General features: G+C 45.3%; 2 protein-coding genes across 4 annotated transcripts in view; both read right to left on the bottom strand.

Annotated features, from left to right (window-relative positions):
• TFIP11 (tuftelin interacting protein 11) overlaps nucleotides 1–8,984 on the bottom strand; it is a 22,888-nt gene extending 13,904 nt beyond the window's left edge. Inside the window, exons 1-5 of one of the 2 annotated variants that reach the window (XM_017498049.2) lie at nucleotides 6,956–7,042; nucleotides 6,685–6,761; nucleotides 4,667–4,884; nucleotides 1,378–1,531; nucleotides 915–1,071 (exon numbers count right to left, since the gene is read on the bottom strand). In XM_017498049.2, the coding sequence (XP_017353538.1) occupies nucleotides 915–1,071; nucleotides 1,378–1,531; nucleotides 4,667–4,875 (520 nt within the window). In that variant the 5' untranslated portion in view covers nucleotides 4,876–4,884; nucleotides 6,685–6,761; nucleotides 6,956–7,042. Of the gene's footprint in view, nucleotides 1–914; nucleotides 1,072–1,377; nucleotides 1,532–4,666; nucleotides 4,885–6,684; nucleotides 6,762–6,955 lie in introns of both variants that reach the window. The other variant, XM_017498050.2, reaches the window with a different exon arrangement.
• Nucleotides 8,985–15,983: 6,999 nt separating this feature from the next.
• Nucleotides 15,984–22,071, bottom strand: part of TPST2 (tyrosylprotein sulfotransferase 2) — a 68,574-nt gene continuing 62,486 nt past the window's right edge. The window contains exons 6-7 of one of the 2 annotated variants that reach the window (XM_017498043.2): nucleotides 18,777–18,825; nucleotides 15,984–16,504 (exon numbers count right to left, since the gene is read on the bottom strand). In XM_017498043.2, coding sequence (XP_017353532.1) covers nucleotides 18,784–18,825 — 42 coding nt within the window. In that variant the 3' untranslated portion in view covers nucleotides 15,984–16,504; nucleotides 18,777–18,783. The remainder of the gene's footprint in view (nucleotides 16,505–18,776; nucleotides 18,826–22,071) is intronic. The other variant, XM_037727685.1, reaches the window with a different exon arrangement.

Genomic DNA, 22,071 nt, shown 5'->3' with positions numbered 1-22,071 from the left:
AAAAAAAAAAAAAAAAGCTACACACAATGTCTTATTGATATTCCTGAAGGACAAATAACCATTTCTGCAAAACTAAAACCCTTGTGAGTAGGGACAACAAACTCAAATGCCTTTAGGACCAAGAAAAGTTCACCTGGGTTGGGATGGAAGACTGCAGGGAGCTGTGGAGACTGCGTCCTAGAGAAAACCATGTCCATTGTCCCAGGAGCGGCTCTGATTTGCCTCAACTAACTCCTGCCAGGCAAAATCTAAAATTTAAGGTGAAACTGTCTCATTTTAAAATACTAGCAGCTAACTAATTTTTTTTTATTCTTTTTTTTTTTTCTTTTTTTTAGACAGAGTCTCGCTGTATCACCTGGGCTGGAGTGCAGTGGCATGAACTCAGCTCACTGCAACCTCCACCGCCTGGGTTCAAGTGATTCTCCTGCCTCAGCCTCCCGAGTAGCTGGGATTACAGGCATGCACCACCACACCTGGCTGATATTTGTAATTTTAGTAGAAATGGGGTTTCACAAGGTTGGTCAGGCTGGTCTTGAACTCCTGACCTCAAGTATTCCACCTTTTCAGCCTCCCAAAGTGCTGGGATGACAGGCAAGAGCCACCATGCCCAGCCTCATTTTTTTAATATAAGAACTGATCAGGACCAAAAAAAAAAAAAAAAAAAAAAGTCTGTCTTCAACCTGTTTGCAGCCTGTTTTACACCCTAACCCTTTCCTTCCTGTTGAAACAATTATTTTACTTAACTTGAGCTTTGATAAAGAAAGGGAGCTTAGGAGCGTAAATGTCTTGTGCTGGCAAACATTTGGCTGGAGAGAGAAAGTGCTTTTAAAAGGGAAAAGCAAACCACCTCTCCCAGTGCCCCTCTCCTTCCCTCTGCCTGGCCTCCATCATGCAAGACGATAAGGGTGCAATACCTTGTGCATTCTTCCCGAGGCCCCGTCCAGGGACGTAGCCCATCTTCTGAAGAAGCTTCTGTCCAATTCCTTTCGTGTGTCTTTCCCAGCTGCCGAAGTCCATGAAAGATTTGGTTCCTCCTGCAAAACCTTTCTGGCTGGGCTTAAAATTGCCACCCTGCAAAAAATAAAAGTTGATGGGAAAAAAAACAAAAAGAAGAAAAATCTAAGAAAGTTTGGTCAACAGGAAAATGGCCTAAGTTATAGAGCACTATGAAGAGTGTCACATGAACCAGAAATGTGTGTGGTGTGTGTCGGGAAGAAAGAGATTGCACTGCACACTTCACACCTCACAGAAACCTGCCACCAAAAGGAGACACTCACAAACTGTGTTCCAGATGAGCTCCCTGGCTAGAAAATGCATGGGCTATAGTGACCTTTGAAGGGTACTACCAGGGTCACAATCCTGCAATAGAAACGCTACCGTTTTTAACTTCTTTGGTCCAAAATCCTTAGGAAAGTCATCCTGCTTAACAGGTGTCTCTTCGTCATCAGAATCTTCCAACTCTGCCTCCTCTGCCGCCCCTTTCTTGAGCCCCGCGCTGATAAAGTTGACTGGCGCAGAGTAGTCACGGGTCCTGCAGGCACAGAAACAGACCCCCCGGGGCCTGTAAAGAACTCCTTTCTCTGCAGAAATCCCTTTGCAAAAACTACGGGCTTGAGAACTCCTTAGAGTGAACCTCATGGGAGGTTTTTTAAAAAAGTTAACACTTTCTTTTAATACATCAAAAAATCAAAAGGACCCTAGATTTGGCTTCCTGTAATCACACTTAACATTTTTACCTTACATATTCCTCTACGGCTGAAGAGTTATTATTCAATGTAGAGCGGATTATAAATTCAAAATATGATGTGATAATACAATTTTCCTACATTTAAAAAAATTAATTTATCATAAAAAGCATTTGTTTTGAAAACTATTTCAAGTACAAAAATCCAACAGGAGAAGAAATTTTGATGGATCATTGTGAATAAATAAAACCCACTGAAAGATCATATAAATGTAAAGTATGCAACATTTATATTAATCAAACTTAGAAAAAGCTCATATCCATCAAATTTATTTGAATGTGAAAACTTCCAGCTGGGGCAACATGGTGAGACTTCGTCACTACAAAAAATAAACAAAATTAGCCAGGTGTGGTTGTGCATGCTTGGGGCCCCCACTACATGGAAAGCTAAGATGAGAGGATGGCTTGAGCCCAGGAAGTTGAGGCTGCAGTGAGCTCTGATCATGACACTGCACTCCAGCCTGGGCAAAAGAGCGAGACCTTGTCTCCAAAAAAAAAGGAAAAAAAGAAAATTACACTGAAGTCCCCTAAGAAATAAGAAATTAACTCTGTAAAAATGAAACATACTGATTTAAACTCTAACTGCTTCAAGCACTTACATTGTCATTAACCTCAGCTCCTTTTTGTATAAAATGAAGTTGATATATTTGTACTGTGTGGTTTAAAAAAGAAAAAATTACAATGAAAGACCCTGGAGCTGGGCACAGTGGCTCACGCCTGTAATCCCAGCACTCTGGGGAGCTTGAGGCCAGGAATTCGAGACCAGTCTGGCCAACATGGCAAAATCCTGTCTCTAGTAAAAATACAAAAAATTAGCTGGGTGTGGTGGCACACACCTATAATCCCAAGCTACTCAAAACACTGAGGCATGAGAATCGCTTGAACCCAGGAGATGGAGGTTGCAGTGAGCTGAGGTTGAGCCACTGCACACTCCACCCTGGGCAACTGAGCGAGACTGTGTTTCCAAGAAAAAAAAGGAAAAAACCCTGGGAATATAGCAAATAAAGTGATGCTTTGTAAAATGACCAACCTAGTAATTCAGCGTCCCCACGGCAACAACAGAATTCAGGGAGTTTTTTCCTAAAGATATATAATGTAACTTAGTGGTCCAGATCCCAAACTCTGGAGTCAGATAGATAGGTTCAGGTTCCGACTGTAGCTTAGCCTCTGCCTAGCTGTATGACCATGAGTCTCAGTCTCTTAATCTGTAAAATGGGAATAATAATGGTACCTTTCTCATTAGGAAAATTAATCCAGGTCTGTGAAATAGCCAGAACAAGTAAGCAGCAAAGAGATGTTAGTTATTATTATCTTATGTTTATGCAGTTCTTGATCCCTGATCTATCTGTCATCCACTTTCAGACTTCCTTGTGGATGAGAAGAGTTTGGACTAATCTCTATACTGTTTCTACCCCAGCCTCCTTTGAAAAAGGCATACTCTTGGTCAGGTGCGGTGGCTCATGCCTGTAATCCCAGCACTCTGGGAGGCTGAGGCAGGCGGATCACGAGGTCAAGAGATGGAGACCATCCTGGTCAACATGGTGAAACCCCATCTCTATTAAAAATACAAAAATTAGCTGGGTGTGGTGGTGTGCACCTGTAGTCCCAGCGACTCAGGAGGCTGAGGCGGGAGAATCACCTGAAACCAGGAGGTGGAGGTTGCAGTGAGCCAAGTTTGCACTACTGCATTCTGGCCTGGCCACAGAGCGAGACTCCATCTCCGAAAAATAAATAAATAAGGAAAAAGGCACACTCTCAATGGGATGGAGCCTAGAGGCCACAGGTGAGGCCACGGAGGGAAAAAAACCCCAACCTGGCACACCCTGGTGGAGTGAGTTTTAGCCAGGGCACATATAACCTTGAGCTGGGGAGATGAATCCTCATCACCCACCACTATCCCAGCCCAGGCCTCCACTACCTCCGCAGGGACCACTGGCCTGGCCTCCTCACGTCACCACGCTATCTTCCACTGTGGCTCCGCGCCTACTGAGCACACCAGCAAAAGGGTCTTCTCAAAACACAACCCAGCCCCACATCACACCCTCTCTATCACACTCTATGTTCCCCTTCCTCCTCTCTGCTCCAGCCCCCAAAGCCTTTCACATCCCTGTGGACACTGTGATGCCTCCTATCAAGGGCTCTGCATACTCAGACCTCTTCTACCACCCTAGTTACCTTCTACTGTCTGTCATAGCAGCTTAAGGGTCACTTTTCTCCAGAGAAATCTTCCCTGACCTCTCAGAATAGGTGAAATGCCCTAAAATATGCTCTCCCTCATGTCCTACATCTCAGTTACAAGTTTCATGGTCTGAGTTGTTAATGCCTGTTTCCCTCTTCTAGAGTCTGGGCTCCAGGAAAGCAAGCATGGGTCTATAGCACATGCCAGATACATAGTAATCGCTCAGTAAACACTGATAATTAAATCAGTGAGGCCAGGCATGGTGGCTCATGCCTGTAATCTCAGCACTTTGGGAGGCCAAGGCGGGTGGATCACTTGAGGTCAGGAATTTGAGACCAACCTGGCGAACATGGCAAAACCCCTTCTCTACTAATAATACAAAAATTAGCTGGGGGTGGTGGCGTGTGCCTGTAATCCCAGCTACTCCAGAGACTGAGGTACAAGAATCACTCTCCGGCAGAGGTTGCAGCGAGCCAAGATCACGTCACTGCACTCCAGCCTGAGTGACAGAGTAAAACTGTATCTCAAAAAAACAACAACAACAAAAAACAAATAAAATAAATTGGTGAAAGAACAGCACTCTAGCCTAAAGAGGAAACTGGGCCTCTTGAGATGATGTCACAACTAACAGTCTCAACAAGGCCAGGTGAGAAGTATACTTATCAAGGGATCACCCCCACTCCCTGTCCATCTTCCTCCTCTTCCCTAAAGCAAGGTGAAGGAGCCCCCATGCCAGGCAATACCGTTTGCCTCCAAAGCTGGGCCTCTCCTCATCCGAGTCTCGCTCTGCCCACACCCCATAGGTGGCTTCTTCCTTGGTCTGCCAGTGGCGCTGTCGGTTGGGGTTGAACTCATTCTGGAGATCCCAGTCGGTGATCTCAAAGTTCTCCCGCTCGTCATCATCATCATCAATGCGGTCTTCCCCATCCCGGTACAAGTGGGACAGTGACATGGCCAGTCACTAAAGGAAAAGACAAAAAGGGCACAGTCCAGAATAAGTCCTGGAGGCAGCAGGAGGAGGATTCCTCTATTCCTTGCTGCCTTCAGAACTTTCTCCAAATTCAAAGTCCATTAAAATTGGCATTACTGTTCAATAAAATAGATATTAAAAACATGTTTTTAGAAAACAATCAGTACTAAAACAGGTGAACAAAATACCAGTCCCAACAGTCTATGATTCTTTCAAAGTATATATTTCCTTGTCCTACTCAGTATCACAAATATCACACACATTCACACATACATAAACCACACAAAAATATCTAAGTAGGTTATTGTATACAGTATTGCCTTGGAAAATGGGTGGATAGCTTCTTAGATCCCACATTCCTTTATTTTTTCTATTACTGAGGAAAGAATTATATCTGGATTCTTGGTGGTCCCAGGAGAGTGATTTTTTTAGAATATGTTTTTTGAAATACACTACTTGATGAAACATAATTTTTAGTTTTCCTTACAAGACATGAATTTCTTCTGATGAGCTAAAAAACTGTAGTAATTATGAACACTATTTTAATAGTCAGATGTCCAGGGACTGAAATAAAGAATCTACCTCATGGTAGCTGGGGGATGAGATTCAGTTGTCTTTCTTAAATTGGGATAAAATACTATACCCACCTTAGAGAATGCTTATAAGGCAAATTCAATGAGTTCAAAATAAGTGCTCAAGAAACCATAGCTTCTACTGTAGTCCCATGATTAGGTTAATCATTGTATTAGTCAGGGTTGTCTAGAGGGAGAGAACTAATGGAATATATATATATATATTCCATATATATGGGAGTGTATTAAGTGTAAACTCACACCATCAAGGTCCTACAATAGGCTGTCTGTTAGCTGAGGAGCAAGGAGGGCCAGTCCGACTTCCAAAACTGAAGAACTTGGAGTCCGATGTTCCAGAGCAGGAAGCATCCAGCACCGGAGAAAGATGAAGAGGCTAGGCCTCTTCACATTTTTCTGCCTGCTTATATTCTAGCTGTGGTAGCAGCTGATTAGATTATGCCCACAAAGATTAAGGGTGGGTCTGCTTTTCCCACACTACTGACTCAAATGTTAATCTCCTTTGGCCACACCCCCACAAACACACCCAGGATCAATACTTCATATCCTTCAATCCAATCAAGTTGACAGTATTAACCATCACAATCATCATTACTATTATTGGACTAGGGAGTAAACTTAACAAAGTGATTGTAAAAATCAGGCACGCTAAAATCAAAGCCTGAGTTCAAATTCAACTCTACCACCAGATACTCAGTGTCTGAGTACTAGATGCACTCGAAGTGCCAAGCATGGTGCACTACACAATAATACATTCAATAGGTGACAGCAATGGTGATTCTTGTCTGAAAGCGGCCTTAAGGCATATGGAATTCACTGCTTCCACAGGCCAGTGTCAAACTCTGGTCAACTCTGGCAAAACGTTTTCCTTGCCGCCTTCTACTCACTGGTGCCCTGGTTGGGTGCAGCTGGTCCCAACCTCTTCCAGGAGTGGATAGGAAGGAAGGTTCTCAGAAAAGGTGGGGAATCTCAGACATATAAGGTTAAATAATACCAATGTCTCCGTGGGCACAGGGAGTGGTGATAAGCCCCGAGTAGTCACAAATTATGAAGCCCTGATCAGTAGAAGCTAGGTACATGCTGGTCGTTTGAGACCGATTATCAACTGTCTGCATCAAGACACTTTTACGAGGTAGTTAGTTACCCTTAGGTTTCATGCTTCAGAGAAGAAAAAGGAGGTTCAGAGAAGTTAGTAACTTACCCTAGGTTCCACTGCCTATAGGGCTCAAACTCAGGAGTGCTAGAAGCCAGGCCTCGCGCTTGTCTCTCTCTTGTTGTCTAGGTTTGGCGAAGGACGCTCAGGTTCTTAACTGACCCCAAGCAGCACCGCCCTTCTCCGTGCCTCGACAGAGCTGTCTGCGAAATGGAATCGCCTCCCCACCCCCACATCGGCTTGGGCCGAGGCTCGCCTTCCCTGAGCCGGAGCCCTACTCCCACTGTCCCTGAGTCCCCTCGTCGTCAGCCCTACTCACCTCTCCAAGATTCCAGCGTACCGAACCCAACTTCACAGTCCGCGAAAGAAGGCAGTCTCTCCTACGCCAGACACCGGATGCACCGGGGCCGTCGCGCCGGAAATGACGTTGTCGACAGCGGATGTCGCGCTGGCTACAAGGGCGGGATGGAACGCTGCGGCGGATTTGCCTGTAGAATGGCGGGCTGGGATCTTAGAAAGGAGGGTTGGATTTGCAAGGCCCAGAATGATGGCTGGGGAGTGGTTTCCCCGTGAAGTCAGCCTCCCTGCCGCGCCTGCTTCGCACTGCGATGCTCAGCCTGTGATGGCTGCCCTGGAATCCGCTGAGCCATCTTGGCCTAAGGAGACTTTGCCACTCTGAGATTGTAAATCTGTAAAATAGAGATATAGGATTAGCCCATAGGGTAGTTGTGGTAAATACTGTGAGATGATAGGGTGCCTGGGACACAGCATTCAATTGGGAATAATGAAGATCAAAACTGTGTCTCCTGTATCTTTGGCTCTGTCTGTATCATAAGCACCGTCGTGGGCAGAGGGCAGCGTCCTTTATGCAGGAGTTTAAGAGGGAGTGAAGGAATGAATGGGCAAACTCTAGAGTTCCCAAGTATTCTCTCCAGGAGACGTTTCCATTCTTCTCATTTCCAGCAGGTTGGTAAATTCATTCATTTATTCACTGATTTAATTAAAATATACTGAGTGCCCCTCACCTGTGCTAGGCCAAGGTGATATAGTGAGCAGAATACTCATGGGCCCTCCCTGGGAAGCCCTAACTATCCCTGGGACTTTGTGTAGACATTTAACTGCACACAGGCTCTGGAGTTCCAACCTTGACTCTGCAATTTAGCAGCTGTGGACCTTGGGCAAGCCTAAGAAAACATGTAAGCGAGTTTTCTCTTCTGCAAAATGGTTAAGGATTCAATAAGATAAAACTGTAGGCCATGAAAACTGTGCCTGGCACACAGTAGGTGCTGAGAAAGAGTCAGCTATTAATTGTTGCTTAATTTTTCTCTCTGCTCTATGTGATGAAAAGATCCAAGAGACGATTGTTGGAATGTAAAAAGAGCATGGGGACTTGGAGTCAAATACTTACGTCTACCATCAAATGGTTGTTAAGAATTTTTGTGTACCCAGTCAAATGTGGGCTTCTTAGCAATGGTGACTGTGTCTTAATGATCTCTGTATTCCTAGTGACATGTAGAGTAATTGTGCCTGACACATAGTATGTACTCCGGAAAGAAAGAAAATGTAGTTTTGGCATTGAAGGCTGGGAGAGAGGGTCTAACAGACTACAAGGCCCACCAGGAGCGGAGTGAGGGAAACAAGGGAAAAAAAGTGTTTTTAGTCTGTGCCTGAATGTAAATACATCTGTTTGTGGCCCAAAAGCCAAAAATGTACATAAGCTTGGCTTTTCTGTAGCTATGTTTATGGCTTTACAGCAGATTTTATGGAGCCGCAATTACTTTGATCATGAGGGACTGATGCTAGGGGATTTGCTTTACCAAATGGATCTCACTCTGTGGCTTCTGGAGAAGGGACCTTTGTAGACTGTCATGGGGTAGTTAAGAGTGCAGGCTCTGATGTAGTGATGAGAGTCTGCATTGTCAGGAATGAGACAAAGCGAAGTCATGTGACACTTGATAGGATGCCCTGAGAAGATGCCAACATCACTCTTGTGACATTCCTGCTGAACATCCATAACCTGAGTGTAATCCTGAGGATACATCAGACAAACCCAAATAAAGAGACATGCTGTATACAAAACTGTAATCTTAGAAAGTGCCAAGGTCATGAAAATCAAAGACCCTTGAACTGTTCCAAACTGAAGGGGACCAAAGAGGCGTGACAACTAAACACAACACATGATTCTGAACTGGATCATTTTGCTTGAAAGGAAGTTATAGGGACAACTGGAAAAGTTTAAATGGGGCCTAGGATGCCATGGTAATCATGTGTCCATGTTAATTTCCTGATTTTCATGGTTGCCTGTTAGTTACATCAGAGGATGTCCTTGTTTGTTGGAAAGTAAATTAATGTATTTGGCAGGGAATAAGGCATCAGATGGTCTCCTTAATCTCAAATTATTATGGGGAAAATGTTTCTCTCTGTACTTACAACTTTTTTTTGTAATTTTTAAAAATGAAAGCTCTTTAGTAAAAACTTCAAGGATCCAAATCTCCACGACTTCTCAGATGAGGGACTGAGGGCAGGTTGCTTAACGTCTCTGCACCTCAGTTTTTCCATCTGTAGATTGGGGATAATGACAGTACTGCTCTAAGAGTAGTTTTCAGAAAAACAAAAACAGAAAGTGGTAATTAATGCATGTAAAGCTCCTGGCATGGTAGGAGCTTCCTAAATGGTTGTGGCTATATTCTTATTTATTTATTTTTTGAAGCAGAGTCTCATTCCGTCGCCTAGGCTGGAGTGCAGTGGTGCCATCTTAGCTCACCGCAACCTCTATCTCCCAGGTTCAAGTGATTCTCATGCCTCAGCCTCTTGAGTAGCTGGCATTACAGGCACCCCTGTAGTGATTCTCATGCCTCAGACCCCTATGTAGCTGGCATTACGCCACCACACCCAGCTAATTTTTTTTTGATTAATTTTTTTTTTTTTTGAGACAGTCTCGCTGTGTCACCCAGGCTGGAGTGTAGTGGTACAATATCAGCTCACTGCAACCTCCACCTCCTGGGTTCAAGCAATTCTACTGCCTCAGCCTCCCAAGTAGCTGAGATTATAGGCATGCGACACCATGCCTGGCTAATTTTTGTGCTTTTATTAGAGATGGGATTTCACCATGCTGGCCAGGCTAGTTTCGAACTCCTGACTTTGTGAACCGCCTGCCTTGGCCTCCCAAAGTGCTGGGATTAAACAGGCATGAGCCACTGTGCCCAGCCTAATTTTTGCATTTTTTGTAGAAATGGGGTTTCACCATGTTGGCCTGGCTGGTCTCAAACTCCTGGCCTCAAGTGATCCACTCGCCTTGGCCTCCTAAAGGGCTGGGATTACAGGCACGAGCCACTGCTCGGGCCTTCATTCTTAAAAAGCCAGTATCATACCCCTCTCAGTCTCAAAAATCCGTGGTTTTTCAGGATTTCTGGCATCAAATGCCCAGCCTTTGAAAAACAAGGAAAAGTTTTACAGGACAACCAGAGCTTTAGGTTCAAGGTCTCATATCTCTCCTGATCTCCTGTCATTTCCCAGGGGGAAGAAAATGAAAACGTTGCTTTGGGATTTGGGAACATCCACACTCATGTCTACATTCCCAGTGAGGTGCTCAGACGTGGCCTTCGCAAAAGGGGTTGCCAAGCAGCAAGGCTCCTTGGGCAGGAGGAGGCTGGCAGAGCACTCCAACATTCATCGGTCGATACCTCTCCTTTCACAGCTGATGCAATGGGAGAGGCTGGCAGAGGGGAGGTGCCAGCACCACACAGTGAGTTTAAGGATAGGGTCAGGCCTGAAACCCAAGTCCAAACTCCCAGGCTGGTACTTGCTTTGCAAAACTATGCATAGGGTCCTTTGTATTCAGGGCCACAGAGCCAAACTCTGCAGACATCATCTCTTAGATTCCTCGGCCTTCTAAGGTAGTTTGTTATAACCCCAGAGTCCTCATTCCTGACCTCTTATTTCTGCAGCCTATGCCATACCTCACCCTTTCCATATTGCCTACAAAAAATTTGGGGGAAAAAAATCCTTGCTCAGTTACAACTTTAAATAGGTTGGTACCATAGAAACAATCTATAAGTGGCATTTCAAAGCTGATATATTTAAAGACTAGCACATGTACTTTTTCTAGGACAGTGACATTATACAGTTGCACATGGCTTATTCTTATTTTGCATTTTGTCCCAAAAATATATATGGTGTCCTGAACTTGGCAGAATTGAGAACCCAGATCAGCTGAGATTAGCAATTTGATTTCCCTCTAAATGTTTCTTACAGATGGTTTCTACCCTACTTATCTTTCAAGAATTCGTGAAGACTCTGTCCTTATATAGAAAGCTGGAACATAAGGTTCCATAGGCTCTGGGTGTTATCTGTAAATCAGATATCCTCCAAACACAATAAGGTGAGGAACCACAGCCTTCATCATTCATTTATTCATTTAGTCATTAACAAATATTTAACGAGTACCTATGTATTATCTATTGCAGTGTAACAGTTACCTCCAAATTTAGCGGCTTGCCAACACTAATAAACATTGTCTTACATAATTTCTTTTGGTAGGAATTTGAGAGTGGCTTAGCTAAGCGGTTCTGACACAGGGTCTTTCATGGGGTTGCAGTCAAGCTGTCGGCTGGGACTGCAGTCATCTGAAGCCTTGACTAGGGCTAGATGACCAGCTTCCAAGGTGCTTCTCTCACATAGCTGCTAAGCTGGTGCTGGTTGTTGGCAGGTTTCAATTTCTTCCCATGTGAACCTCTACATGTGGCTACCAAGCGTCCTTATGACATAGTGGCTAGCTTCCTTCAAAATGAGCAAAGCAAGAGAGAGCAAGGCAGAAGCCACAAGGTCTTTTATGGCCTAGTCTTGGAGTCACACACTGTCATTTCTGCAATATCTTGTTGTTTTTTGTTTTTTTTTTTTGAGACTGAGTTTCGCTCTGTTGCCCAGGCTGGAGTGCAGTGGTATAATCTCGGCTCACTGCAACTTCCACCTCCCAGGTTCAAGCAATTCTCCTCTCTCAGCCTCCAAAGTAGCTGGGACTACAGGCGCATGCCACCATGCCCGGCTAATTTTTGTATTTTTATTAGAAACGGGGTTTTACCATATTGGCCAGGCTGGTCTCGAACTCCTGATCTCAAGCAATCCACCCGCCTCAGCTGGTTAGGAGTTCAAGACCAACCTGGCCAACATGGTGAAACCCTGTCTTTACTAAAAATACAAAAATTAGCAGGGCATGGTGGCAAGCACCTGTAATCCCAGCTACTGGGGAGGCTGAGGCTCTGCTTGAACCTGGGAGGCAGAGGTTGCAGTGAGCCGAGATCACACCATTGCACTCCAGCCTGGGTGACAAGAGTGAAACTCCATCTAAAAAAAAAAAAAAAAGTTGTTTTAAGTCACTCAGTTTGGGGCTAGTTGGTTGCCAAGAGATGAGTGGAACAATGAATGAGACTGGATGTCCTCTACTACCCAATGACTGGTGACCAGGAGCTTCCTGGGTCTGTAATTCCATCAGCTGTCCATCCCTTACCCTGGAGGGGTAGGGGATTTATTCTTTGGGTAGACATAGGTAAGAAATTTTTTTGTTTTTAATGAAAAATTGCCAAGCCCTTTGGAGGCCCTGATGGCTCAACCAGGTTAGCAGCTGCTAACGAGGGTGGAGATCTGTATTCAGTCCATCAGGCATATGTGCAGAAGACTGATCTCCAACCCCATGCCATGACTACAGACGGCTGGCTATCAGCCGGACAAACATTCATCCTGATGAGAAGATATGGATGGTTCATCACAACCTATCTCTTTTTCACAATGTAATAGTAATCATTATAGCTACTATTTATTAAGCCTTCACCATGGGGCTGTCAGTCTTCATTGCTTCGCTCTACTAAACTAGATAATGTGTTTGCTTATCTCACATTTCTCGTGGGTTGGGATTCCTCTTAACCATCCCCTGAGATCCCCCTATAGTTCTTATCCATTTACTCCCATTTTACAGAGGAAAACTGAGGCTCAGAGGAGTAGAATTACTTGGCCAGTCACAGAAAGTGGTAGAGCCAGGATGTGACGCTAGTTGTGACTCCAAAGCTAATTATATATAATAATAGCATCCAAGTAATATGTAGATTACCACGTTTTCATAAATGGCAAATTACAGAATCAGAATGCATGTTGCCCAAGCTGGACAGAGGATGGGCCAGGGCACAAGTGACGGTCAAACCACTGCTCCAAGGGACCCCCAAGAAACGCTCTAGAACAAGGCTCTGATTTCACAGTGAGACGACAATTCTGCCCAAATCAGGGTGCATGGGTGGAATTAATTTTAAAAAAGTTAATATGTATGCCTTTCACTCCAGCAATTCTACTTCTCATTTTGCAGAGGCTCACTCATACAGTGGCACCACGAGGTTATATATGCAGGAGAATGTCCACTGCAGCTTTGCCAATAGCAGTGAAAATTGGTAATGGCCTAAGGACCTAGCCAAAGTGAAATGCTCAAAAAAGATGGTTTGCTTTAGAACAGGCGGCTAGTAAAAGGAGTGGTGTTAAGTCAGCACATGTTCACATCAGCAATGCTCCAGGAGCCAGGGGCAGGGGCTCATGCCTGTAATCCCGGCACTTTGAGAGGCAGAAGCAGGATTGCTTCAGCCCAGAAGCTTGAGACCAGCCTGGGCAACATAGTGAAATCCCATCTTTACAAAAAATAAAAAATTAGCCAGGTGTCATGGTCCAGCCAGTCGGGAGGCTGAGGTGGAAGGACTGCTTGAGCCCAGGAGTTAGAGGTTGCAGTGAGCTGTGTTTGTGCTACCGCAATCCCACCTAGGCAACAAAGCAAGACTCTGTCTCCAAAGCAACCACCAGGGCAATTTGTTAAATTACACTTTGGAATAGCCTACTCAAAATGATTTTTCATACATCTTTAAGATGATAATATTTATATGTTCAAAAATTCGAAGTCTGGAAGACTATGTCCAAACAGAAAATGGTAGCGTTACCTTTATGGGAGAAAGGGGATATTGAGAAGTACAAATATAACCACTTGCATTCTTACTATGAATTCTTCTGATTGTCCCATGTTTTATAATATATTCACGTAGTACTGTAAACAAAATCTTTTCAGATCAAATCAGGGGAGATGAGCCTAATTTTTTTCAGGGGAACAAGACCCAATGCTACGACTTGGGGGCTAGAAACAGAATCTGTGCCTTCCTTTCTCTCACCTATTTTATTTTTTATTTTATTTTGGACGGAGTCTCACTCTGTTAGACGGAGTGCACTGACATGATCTTAGCTCACTGCAACCTCAGCCTTCCAGTTTCAAGAGATTCTCCTGCCTCAGCCTCCCAAGTAGCTGTAATGACAGGCACGTGACACCATACCTGGCTAATTTTTATATTTTTAGTAGAGATGGGGTTTTGCCGCGTTGGCCAGGCTGGTCTCAAATGCCTGACCTCAGATGATCTGCCTGCCTCGGCCTTCCAAAGTGCTGGGATTATAGGTGTGAGCCACCGGGCCCGGCCTCTTCATTTTCTTTCAGCGTTTTCCTAGGAAGTTCTGTGAATATTCAGGGTCTTCATGGATGGACCACTCATAAAAGGTGGAACTCCTGGAACCAGACATAAATTTTTTTTTGGTGTGTGTGAGGGAGGGGATGCACAGCTGTCACCAGATTCTCAAAGGGACAATGTCACACTTAAGCAGAGCAGGAGAGTCATCCGTGATTGGTGAATGACCATTTCCCGGAGACTGTATGTCAAAAATTTCAAAAATAAAAAGAAGTAACTGCTGAAGAAATGAACAAAAAGGGTCTCATACCTTCAAAAAAGCCAAACTACCATTCCAGAGCAGTCTCAAGACAAGGAAAGACAAGAGCCGTCTCACACTGAGGACTCATCTGGTACCAAGGACCACTGCCAACATCATCCATTATCCAGCCCCCGTAAACCCATGAAGTTTAGCCTGGACAGCATAGAAAGACCTCATCTCTACTAAAAACAAAAAAAAAAAAAAAAATTAAAAGTAGCCAGGTGTGGTGGCACATGCCTGTAGTCCCAGCTACTCAGGAGGCTGAGGTGGAGGAGAGCCCAGGAGACAGAGGCTGCAGTGGGCTAAGATCATGCCACTGCACTCTAGCCTGAGTGACAGAGCAAGATTCTGTCTAAACATACACGCCCCAGAAACCATGAAGTTTTAACTTCCCCTGTTTACAGATCGAGAGAGGAAGGATCAAGCCATACAGCCAGTAGGTCAGCCTGACTCCAAAAATCTATTACCCCAAGTCACAGTAAGTCAAGGAGGTAGGGTAAAACACCTTCACCCTTAAAGATACAAACTTGTTGTAGGCCCAGTTGGTCCCTCAGCATTTGGGGACCGTGCCATAAAGGGTTAACTCAGCAGGCTTGAAGTGTCCAAACCCAGCACATCTCAAAGAAAAAAACTGGCCTTCGTGGGTTCCTGGGTGATAACCTCTAAGTCCTTGGAATATCCTCCCGGATAGGGGTATCTCTGTATACCTGAGGCCTTGGGCCACGCCAGGCCAGACAGTTTGTGATGATACTGTGATTTATAGTGGGGACGTTGGGCCATGCTGTGTCATTTTGACCTCTGGAGCAGCTGGTGATGAAGTAACTAAAGTTAGTCATGTGATTGCCCTATGTGACTGACATGCAATAAAAACCTAGACCCCAAGGCCAGGTGAGCTTTCTGGCTGGTAATATTTTGTGTGTGTTGTCACATATGATTGCTGGGAAATTTAAGTGTGTCTGTGAGACTCCCCTGGGAGAGGACAACTGGAAGTGTGAGTTGAGGCTGGTCTCTCCTGGACTCTGCCCTATGCTCCTTTTTCTTTTACTGATTTTATTTTGAGACAGAGTCTTGCTCTGTCACCCAGGCTGGAGTACAATGGCATGATCTCAGCTCACTGCAACCTCCGCCTCCCAGGTTCAAGCGATTCTCCTGCCTCAGCCTCCTGAGTAGCTGGGATCACAGGCGCCCACCACCACGCCCAGCTAATTTTTGTATTTTTAGTAGAGATGGGGTTTCACCATGTTAGCCAGGCTGGTCTCAAACTCCTGACCTCGTGATCCACCTGCCTCAGCCTCCCAAAGTGCTGGGATTACAGATGTGAGCCACTGCACCCAGCCCCATTTGCTGATGTTCATCTGTATCCTTTTGCAGTTATAAACCATAACCATGAGGATAACAGCTCTTCTGAATTCTGAGTTCTTCTAGCCAATCACTGATCCCGGGGGGTAGCCTTGGGGACCCCAAAACAGGAATTCGGCTGTGTCTTACGTGGACCTATCTTCTCTAGCTTTTTGCTTGTCACAAATCTGACAAAATTCAATATGGAAAAAAAAAACCTATTCATTCAGTAAAGTAAGGCACAAACAAATAAGCCCATGTTCACTTTATTCAAATAGTATTTGTTGTTGTTCTCTGTGAAACTGGGTAGAACTGAGGAGGAATCAAAGAAAGCCTCATATATTAAATTCTTAAATAGATTCTTTGAATTCAAAGTAAGGATCAATAGGAGAGGCACAGGTTGTGTGGGCCTTGTCCCAGCAAACAAAGCCACCAAGGCAGTCCTGCAAATTAAGGAGGATGGCAAATGCATCTCTTAAAAAGAAGTTCTTGAGGGGAAAAATATAAAATACCTAAGTTTCAAAAGCCGGACTACTTCCATACCCTTTGTCCTCTACCCCGGAGTGTCCAAAGATAGAGAGTTTCAAGGTACGTTTTCAATGATTCAGCTTTTGCAAACATATGCAAATACATTCCTCATCAGCAGTCCTGTTTTGGCGATTAATAGCAAGCAATATGCTTGGATTAGAGGTCCGATTTCCACTTAAATGCAGTGTCTTTTCTTCTTGGCAGTGAAGCCATTTGCAGAGATCTGAAAGGGGGGGAGACTGTGTTAGGCACAGAGGAACAGTTCTGAAACAGATCATTTCTATTTGTACATGTGATTGCAGAACGTACAGTCTTCATCCATTCACATAAGCATGTAAGGTTTTACGAATGCATCCCAGATGGCAAGAGAGAGTTTAAAAACATTTTAAGCTGGTGCAGTGGCTCACGCCTGTAATCCCAGAACTTTGGGAGGCTGAGGTGGGCGGATCACGAGGTCAGGAGTTCAAGATCAGCCTGACGGACTGGTGAAATCCCATCTCTACTAAAAATACAAAAAAAATTAGCTGGGCGTGGTGGTGCACACCTGTAATCCCAGCTACTCAGGAGGCTGAGTCAAGAGAATCGCTTGAACCCAGGAGGCGGAGGTTGCAGTGAGCTGAGATTGTGCCATTGCACTCCAGCCTGGGTGACAGAGTAAGACTCCATCTCAAAAACAAAACATTTCCTGGGTTCTCCCACACATCTCATCTTGTATCCACTTGACCTCAAAGAGATAATTTTTTTATGGATAAAGAGCAAATGACAGTGATTATGTGATACATACCAATGAATTCTTGGAAGCAAGAGAGGATTCATGTTTGGTTAATGCCAATTCTGTACCCAGAAATAGCTAAAGCACTCTGTATATGGTATCTCATTTAAACAGTAAAACAAAGAACAAATCTGCTTTTGTCAATGAGAAGGTCCAGGATTCTATTAATGATCAGCAGAAAGGGAGCGAGGGGAACAGAGTTAGTGAGGAACAGGGAGGAAAGCTGTTTTTCATGAGAGGGCTCTTTTCTTTGGAATAGAACTATGGGATCTTGGCCAGTCATGATGGCTCATGCCTGCAATCACAGTACTTTGGGAGGCTGAGGCAGGTGGATCGCTTGAGGCCAAGAGTTCGGGAACAGCCTGGCCAATGTGGTGAAACCCCATCTCTACTAAAAATACAAAAATTAACTGGGTGTGGTAGTGCACACTTGTAATCCCAGCTACCTGGAAGGCTGAGGCATGAGAATCACTTGAAACCCGGGAGGTGGAGATTGCAGTGAGCCAAGATCGTGCCACGGCACTCCAGCCTGGCCAAAGGGTAAGGCTCTGTCTCAAAACAAAAACCCAAAAACCAAAAACTCTGGGATTTTAGTGCAACTCAAGATGGGAACCCGAATAATGACAGAGTCCTTGCAGGTTGGACAGAGTCCTTGCAGGTTGGAGCAAAGTGAAAGAAAAACTTTAAAAATATGCTGATTGTTTAAAAATAGATAAAGAGACTAAAAATAAGAGTCCAGGCTGGAAGCTCTGTTTCAATATAAAATAACCTCACTGTGGGGTTCCCTTCAGGTTCCTTGAACCTGATCATAGAGGCTAGGGGACAGAAGGAAGTAAGCTCACTCATGGAGCCTCAACTCCAGTGCCCAAGTCCACAGCGAGGGCCCAGCACTTCGCAGTTTCCAAGCACTCCCACCTGGACCAGCCCCCTTCATCTCACGACCACCCTCAGAGGTGGGCGATGATGAATCCCCATTCTCCAGGTAAGAAAACGGGCTGAAAGAAGTTAAACCTGGAGTTGGTAAATCTTTGAATTACCAAGTTCAAAAAAATCCCTTTCCCCACACCTTAGCAGAATATGGATGGATAAATGTGCACTTAAAATCTTTCACTAAAAGCAAGCCTGAGAGGAATTCTGCCACTTGGTGGCTGTGTAGCCTTGGGCAACTCAAAGCCCTTCTCTGTGCTTTGGTTTTCTGTTCTGCAAAATGGGATGATCGTGTCATCTGCCTCCCGAGGATCCTGAGGGCCGAATGAGTCACGTAGGACTGGTACCTGAGTACCTGGCCCAATGGCCATGTGGGTTATTCTTAGAACAGAGCTGCTTGTGACTATTACTAGAAAATTAATTGCTTTGGGCCAACGCTGACGCTATTTTTAGAAGCTAGACTGGCAGACAGCATTCTGTGCAAAAACGGTTCCAGAATCCCTCCTCCCCAATCATAGTGGTCCTTCCTGCCCCATCCCATGTCAGACAAACCTTTTCCAGTGGGTTCAGCATTAATCCCTGTCCCCGTCCTTGATCCAGAGCTAGAAGACTAAGCCTTGATTCTATAAATAGCACTCCCAGTCTGTCACCATGGAAACCTCTGATGGGGCTGGGTCAGCCCACCCTTGTAGACATTTCTCCACCAGGGAGGCTCTGGAAGGACCAGCCTTTCAGAAAAGGGGCTCCAGGGCCGCCCAGAAGCAGCGGGAACCCCCAGTGAAGTCCACAGGCTTACCTGGAAATCACGAGCTTCCTAAGTGGGAGGAGGTGCTATTCTGGTTCACCTGGAGAAAGAATACACAGAGGAAAGGGTCACGGCCAGGTGGGGGATGCCTCGCTGTCTTGAGGGTCACCCCTCAGCATCACTGAGTCGGGCATATGCTTACTCATGGAATATTTATTGTGCATCTACTATGTGCCTGATGCTGGCATAGTGTGGAGAGCGTGACAGACCCAAAACTAGGATCACGGAACTTACGTTCAAGTTGGAGAAAAAGCCTGTGGAACACACACAGATGCAAGATAATGTCAAACCTGAGCAATGTGGCAGGCTATTGTGAGTGATCAGAATCTGTGCAACTTCAGAATCGGTGGCCAGGAAAGGACTCTACAAGATGGCATTTCAGCTGTGGTATAATAACAAATATTTGCTCATTGTCCCCAGTTCCTGGCACATAGCTCCCAAACCATTGGAATCTCTGAAGGGTTAGTGTATCTTTTGCATGCTAATGAGATGACTAGTGGCTGGGGGTCCCTAGATAGTTTCAGGATGAGGGGAAGGGGTCTCAGGAAGACCAGGGCATGATTAGAGGGTTGGGACTCTTTTTTTGAGATGCAGTCTCACTCTGTCGCACAAGCTGGATGGAGTACGGTGGCGTGACCTCGGCTTTCTGCAACCTCCGCCTCCCGGCTTCAAGCAGTTCTCCTGCCTCAGCCTTCTAAGTAGCTGGGACTACAGATGCATGCCACCACACCCGGCTAATTGTTTTTGTACTTTTAGTAGAGACAGGGTTTCACCATGTTGGCCAGGCTGGTTTCGAACTGCTAACCCCAAGTGATCTGCCTGCCTCAGCCTCCCAAAGTACTAGGATGACAGGCATGAGCCACCATGCCCCACCAGAGGGTTGGAACTTTAAGCCCCACCAGCCTTCCTGCCTCCCTGACCTCCTCCTGGGAGGGGAGAGGGGTTAGGGGCTAGGGGATGGAGATTGAGCAATCACCCATGACCCATGATTTAATCAGTCATGCCTATATAATGAAACTCCACTGAAATATCTAAATGACACAATTTGGAGAGCTTCCTGCTTGGTAAACACATTGAGAGGCTGGGAGGGTGTCATGCCTCGAGAGGGCATGGAAGTTTCATGACCCATCCCCAACACCCCACCCTAGGCATCTTCCACTTGACTGTACCTGAGTTGTATTCTTTTTTTGAGACAGGGTCTCAACCTGTCACCCAGGCCAGAGTGCAGGGGCACGAACATGCACCACAGGTGCCATGCCCAGGAAGGCTTTCTTTTTTTTGTAGAGAGATGGGGGTCTCACTGTATTGGCCAGGCTAGTCTTGAATTTAAAAAAAAATTAATGAGATCTGAAAGCTAGGGACCATGGCTTTTTGAGCACTTTCTGGTTGTCTGGGGACAGACCCCACTCCCTTTGTGGGAATCAGAGTCTTATCTTTTGCCGGTGTGAAAAAATGTAGCCAGAATTAGTGAGCGCCAATTTATTATTTGTTTTAACCAAAAAGATGATGTAGGCAGAACAATACAGTGAGGATGAGAATTACCCAGAAACTGAAACTTTTCATTTTTGTCTGTTGCCTTTTCGTGTTCCTTTTTTTCAGATGGAGTCTCGCTCTGTCGCCAGGCTGGAGTGCAGTGGTGCGATCTCAGCTCACTGCAACCTCCACCTCCCGGGTTCAAGTGATTCTCCTGCCTCAGCCTCCCAAGTAGCTGGGATTACAAGTGTGCACCACCACGCCTGGCTAATTTTTGTATTTTCAATAGAGACGGGGTTTCACCATGTTGGCCGGCATGGTCTTGATCTTCTGACCTCATGATCCACTCGCCTCAGCCTCCCAAAGTTCTGGGATTACAGGCGTAAGCCATCGCACCCGACCTGTGTTTTTGTTTTGTTTTGTTTTTTGAGACAGGGACTCAAGCAGTCCTCCTGCCTCAGCCTCCTGAGAACTTGGGACTGCAGGCACGCACTGCACCTAACTCCTGCGTGTTGCCTTTTTTTGTCTACCTGAATATGCATTTTTGCATTAGTTGCAGTTGTATAAGATGAGCTGCTTTGTTTTGCTTTCTTACGATTTTTCCATCGTTTGGGTTTCACTGGCACCATTTTGGATGGCTACATATGTTCGGTGGAGTGCACATACCACATTTACTGACTGCTTCCCTAAGACTGGTTCCAATTTCTGCAGTATTCTGAATGACATCACATTCATATCCTGATTTTGCCTCTCTTCTGTTGGATACTGAAGCTCTACTGAATCATTCCATTAGAATACACTTTTAAAAAGTGGAATCATACTTGAACCTGGGAGGTGGAGGTTGCCATGAACCCAGATGGCGCCACTGCACTCCAGCCTGGGTGACAGACTGAAACTCCGTCTCAAAAAAAATAAGAAAAAAAAAAATGGAATCAGCAGGTGGGAGGGTTCAGATCTTTTAAAGACTCTTGAACAACAAGGCTAAAGGTGTTTTATAAAAAGGTTGGGGCAGGGAGCGGTGGCTCACGCCTGTAATCCCAGCATTTGGGGAGGCCAAGGCAGGTGGATCACTTGAGGTCAGGAGTTCAAGACCAGCTGGCCAACATGGGGAAACCCTGTCTCTACTAAAAATACAACAATTAGCCAGGTGTGGTGGCAGGTGCCTGTAATCCCAGCTACTTGGGAGGGTGAGGCAGGAGAATCGCTTGAACCTGGGAGGCAGAGGCTGCAGTGAGCCGAGATCCCACCATTGCACTCCAGCCTGGGGAACAACAGCAAAACTGTATATCCGAAAAAAAAAAAAAAAGGTTAGGCCAGTTTATACTTTGCTGATACTTTCCTGCAGTGTATGACATATGCGAGATGTCTAGCTGCCCTGGGACTTGTTTTTGTTGCTTTTAGGAATAAAATATGAAGGAATGGCACACCCCCATGCTCAGGAGGGCCGCCCTGCAGATAAACCGTGTCAAGCCTCTACTTCTAACCCTCTTCTCCCCCACTGTCCTCCACTGTGCACATACTAGGTATCGTAAAAACAGGAAATGGTCTTGAAGAAGCTATTTAGCAAATAGTAGCACGTGCATTCCACAGAATGCTACGTAACCACCAAAATGGTGCCAGTGAAACGCAAAAAGGAGGAAAATACTAAGAAAGCGAAGCAAAGCAGCTTGAACATTAAATTTGCAGCAAACAGGTGGCTCACGCCTATAATCCCAGCACTTTGGGAGGCCGAGGCGGGTGGATCACGAGGTCAAGAGCTCGAGACCATCCTGGTCAACATGGTGAAACCCCGTCTCTACTAAAAATACAAAAA

Source organism: Cebus imitator, unplaced genomic scaffold (assembly GCF_001604975.1).
Source record: "Cebus imitator isolate Cc_AM_T3 unplaced genomic scaffold, Cebus_imitator-1.0 Scaffold237, whole genome shotgun sequence".
In the NCBI taxonomy this organism is placed as follows: Eukaryota; Metazoa; Chordata; class Mammalia; order Primates; family Cebidae; genus Cebus; species Cebus imitator.
The sequence above is the reverse complement of the archived record's forward strand: the minus strand, read 5'-3'. Positions and strand labels throughout refer to the sequence as shown.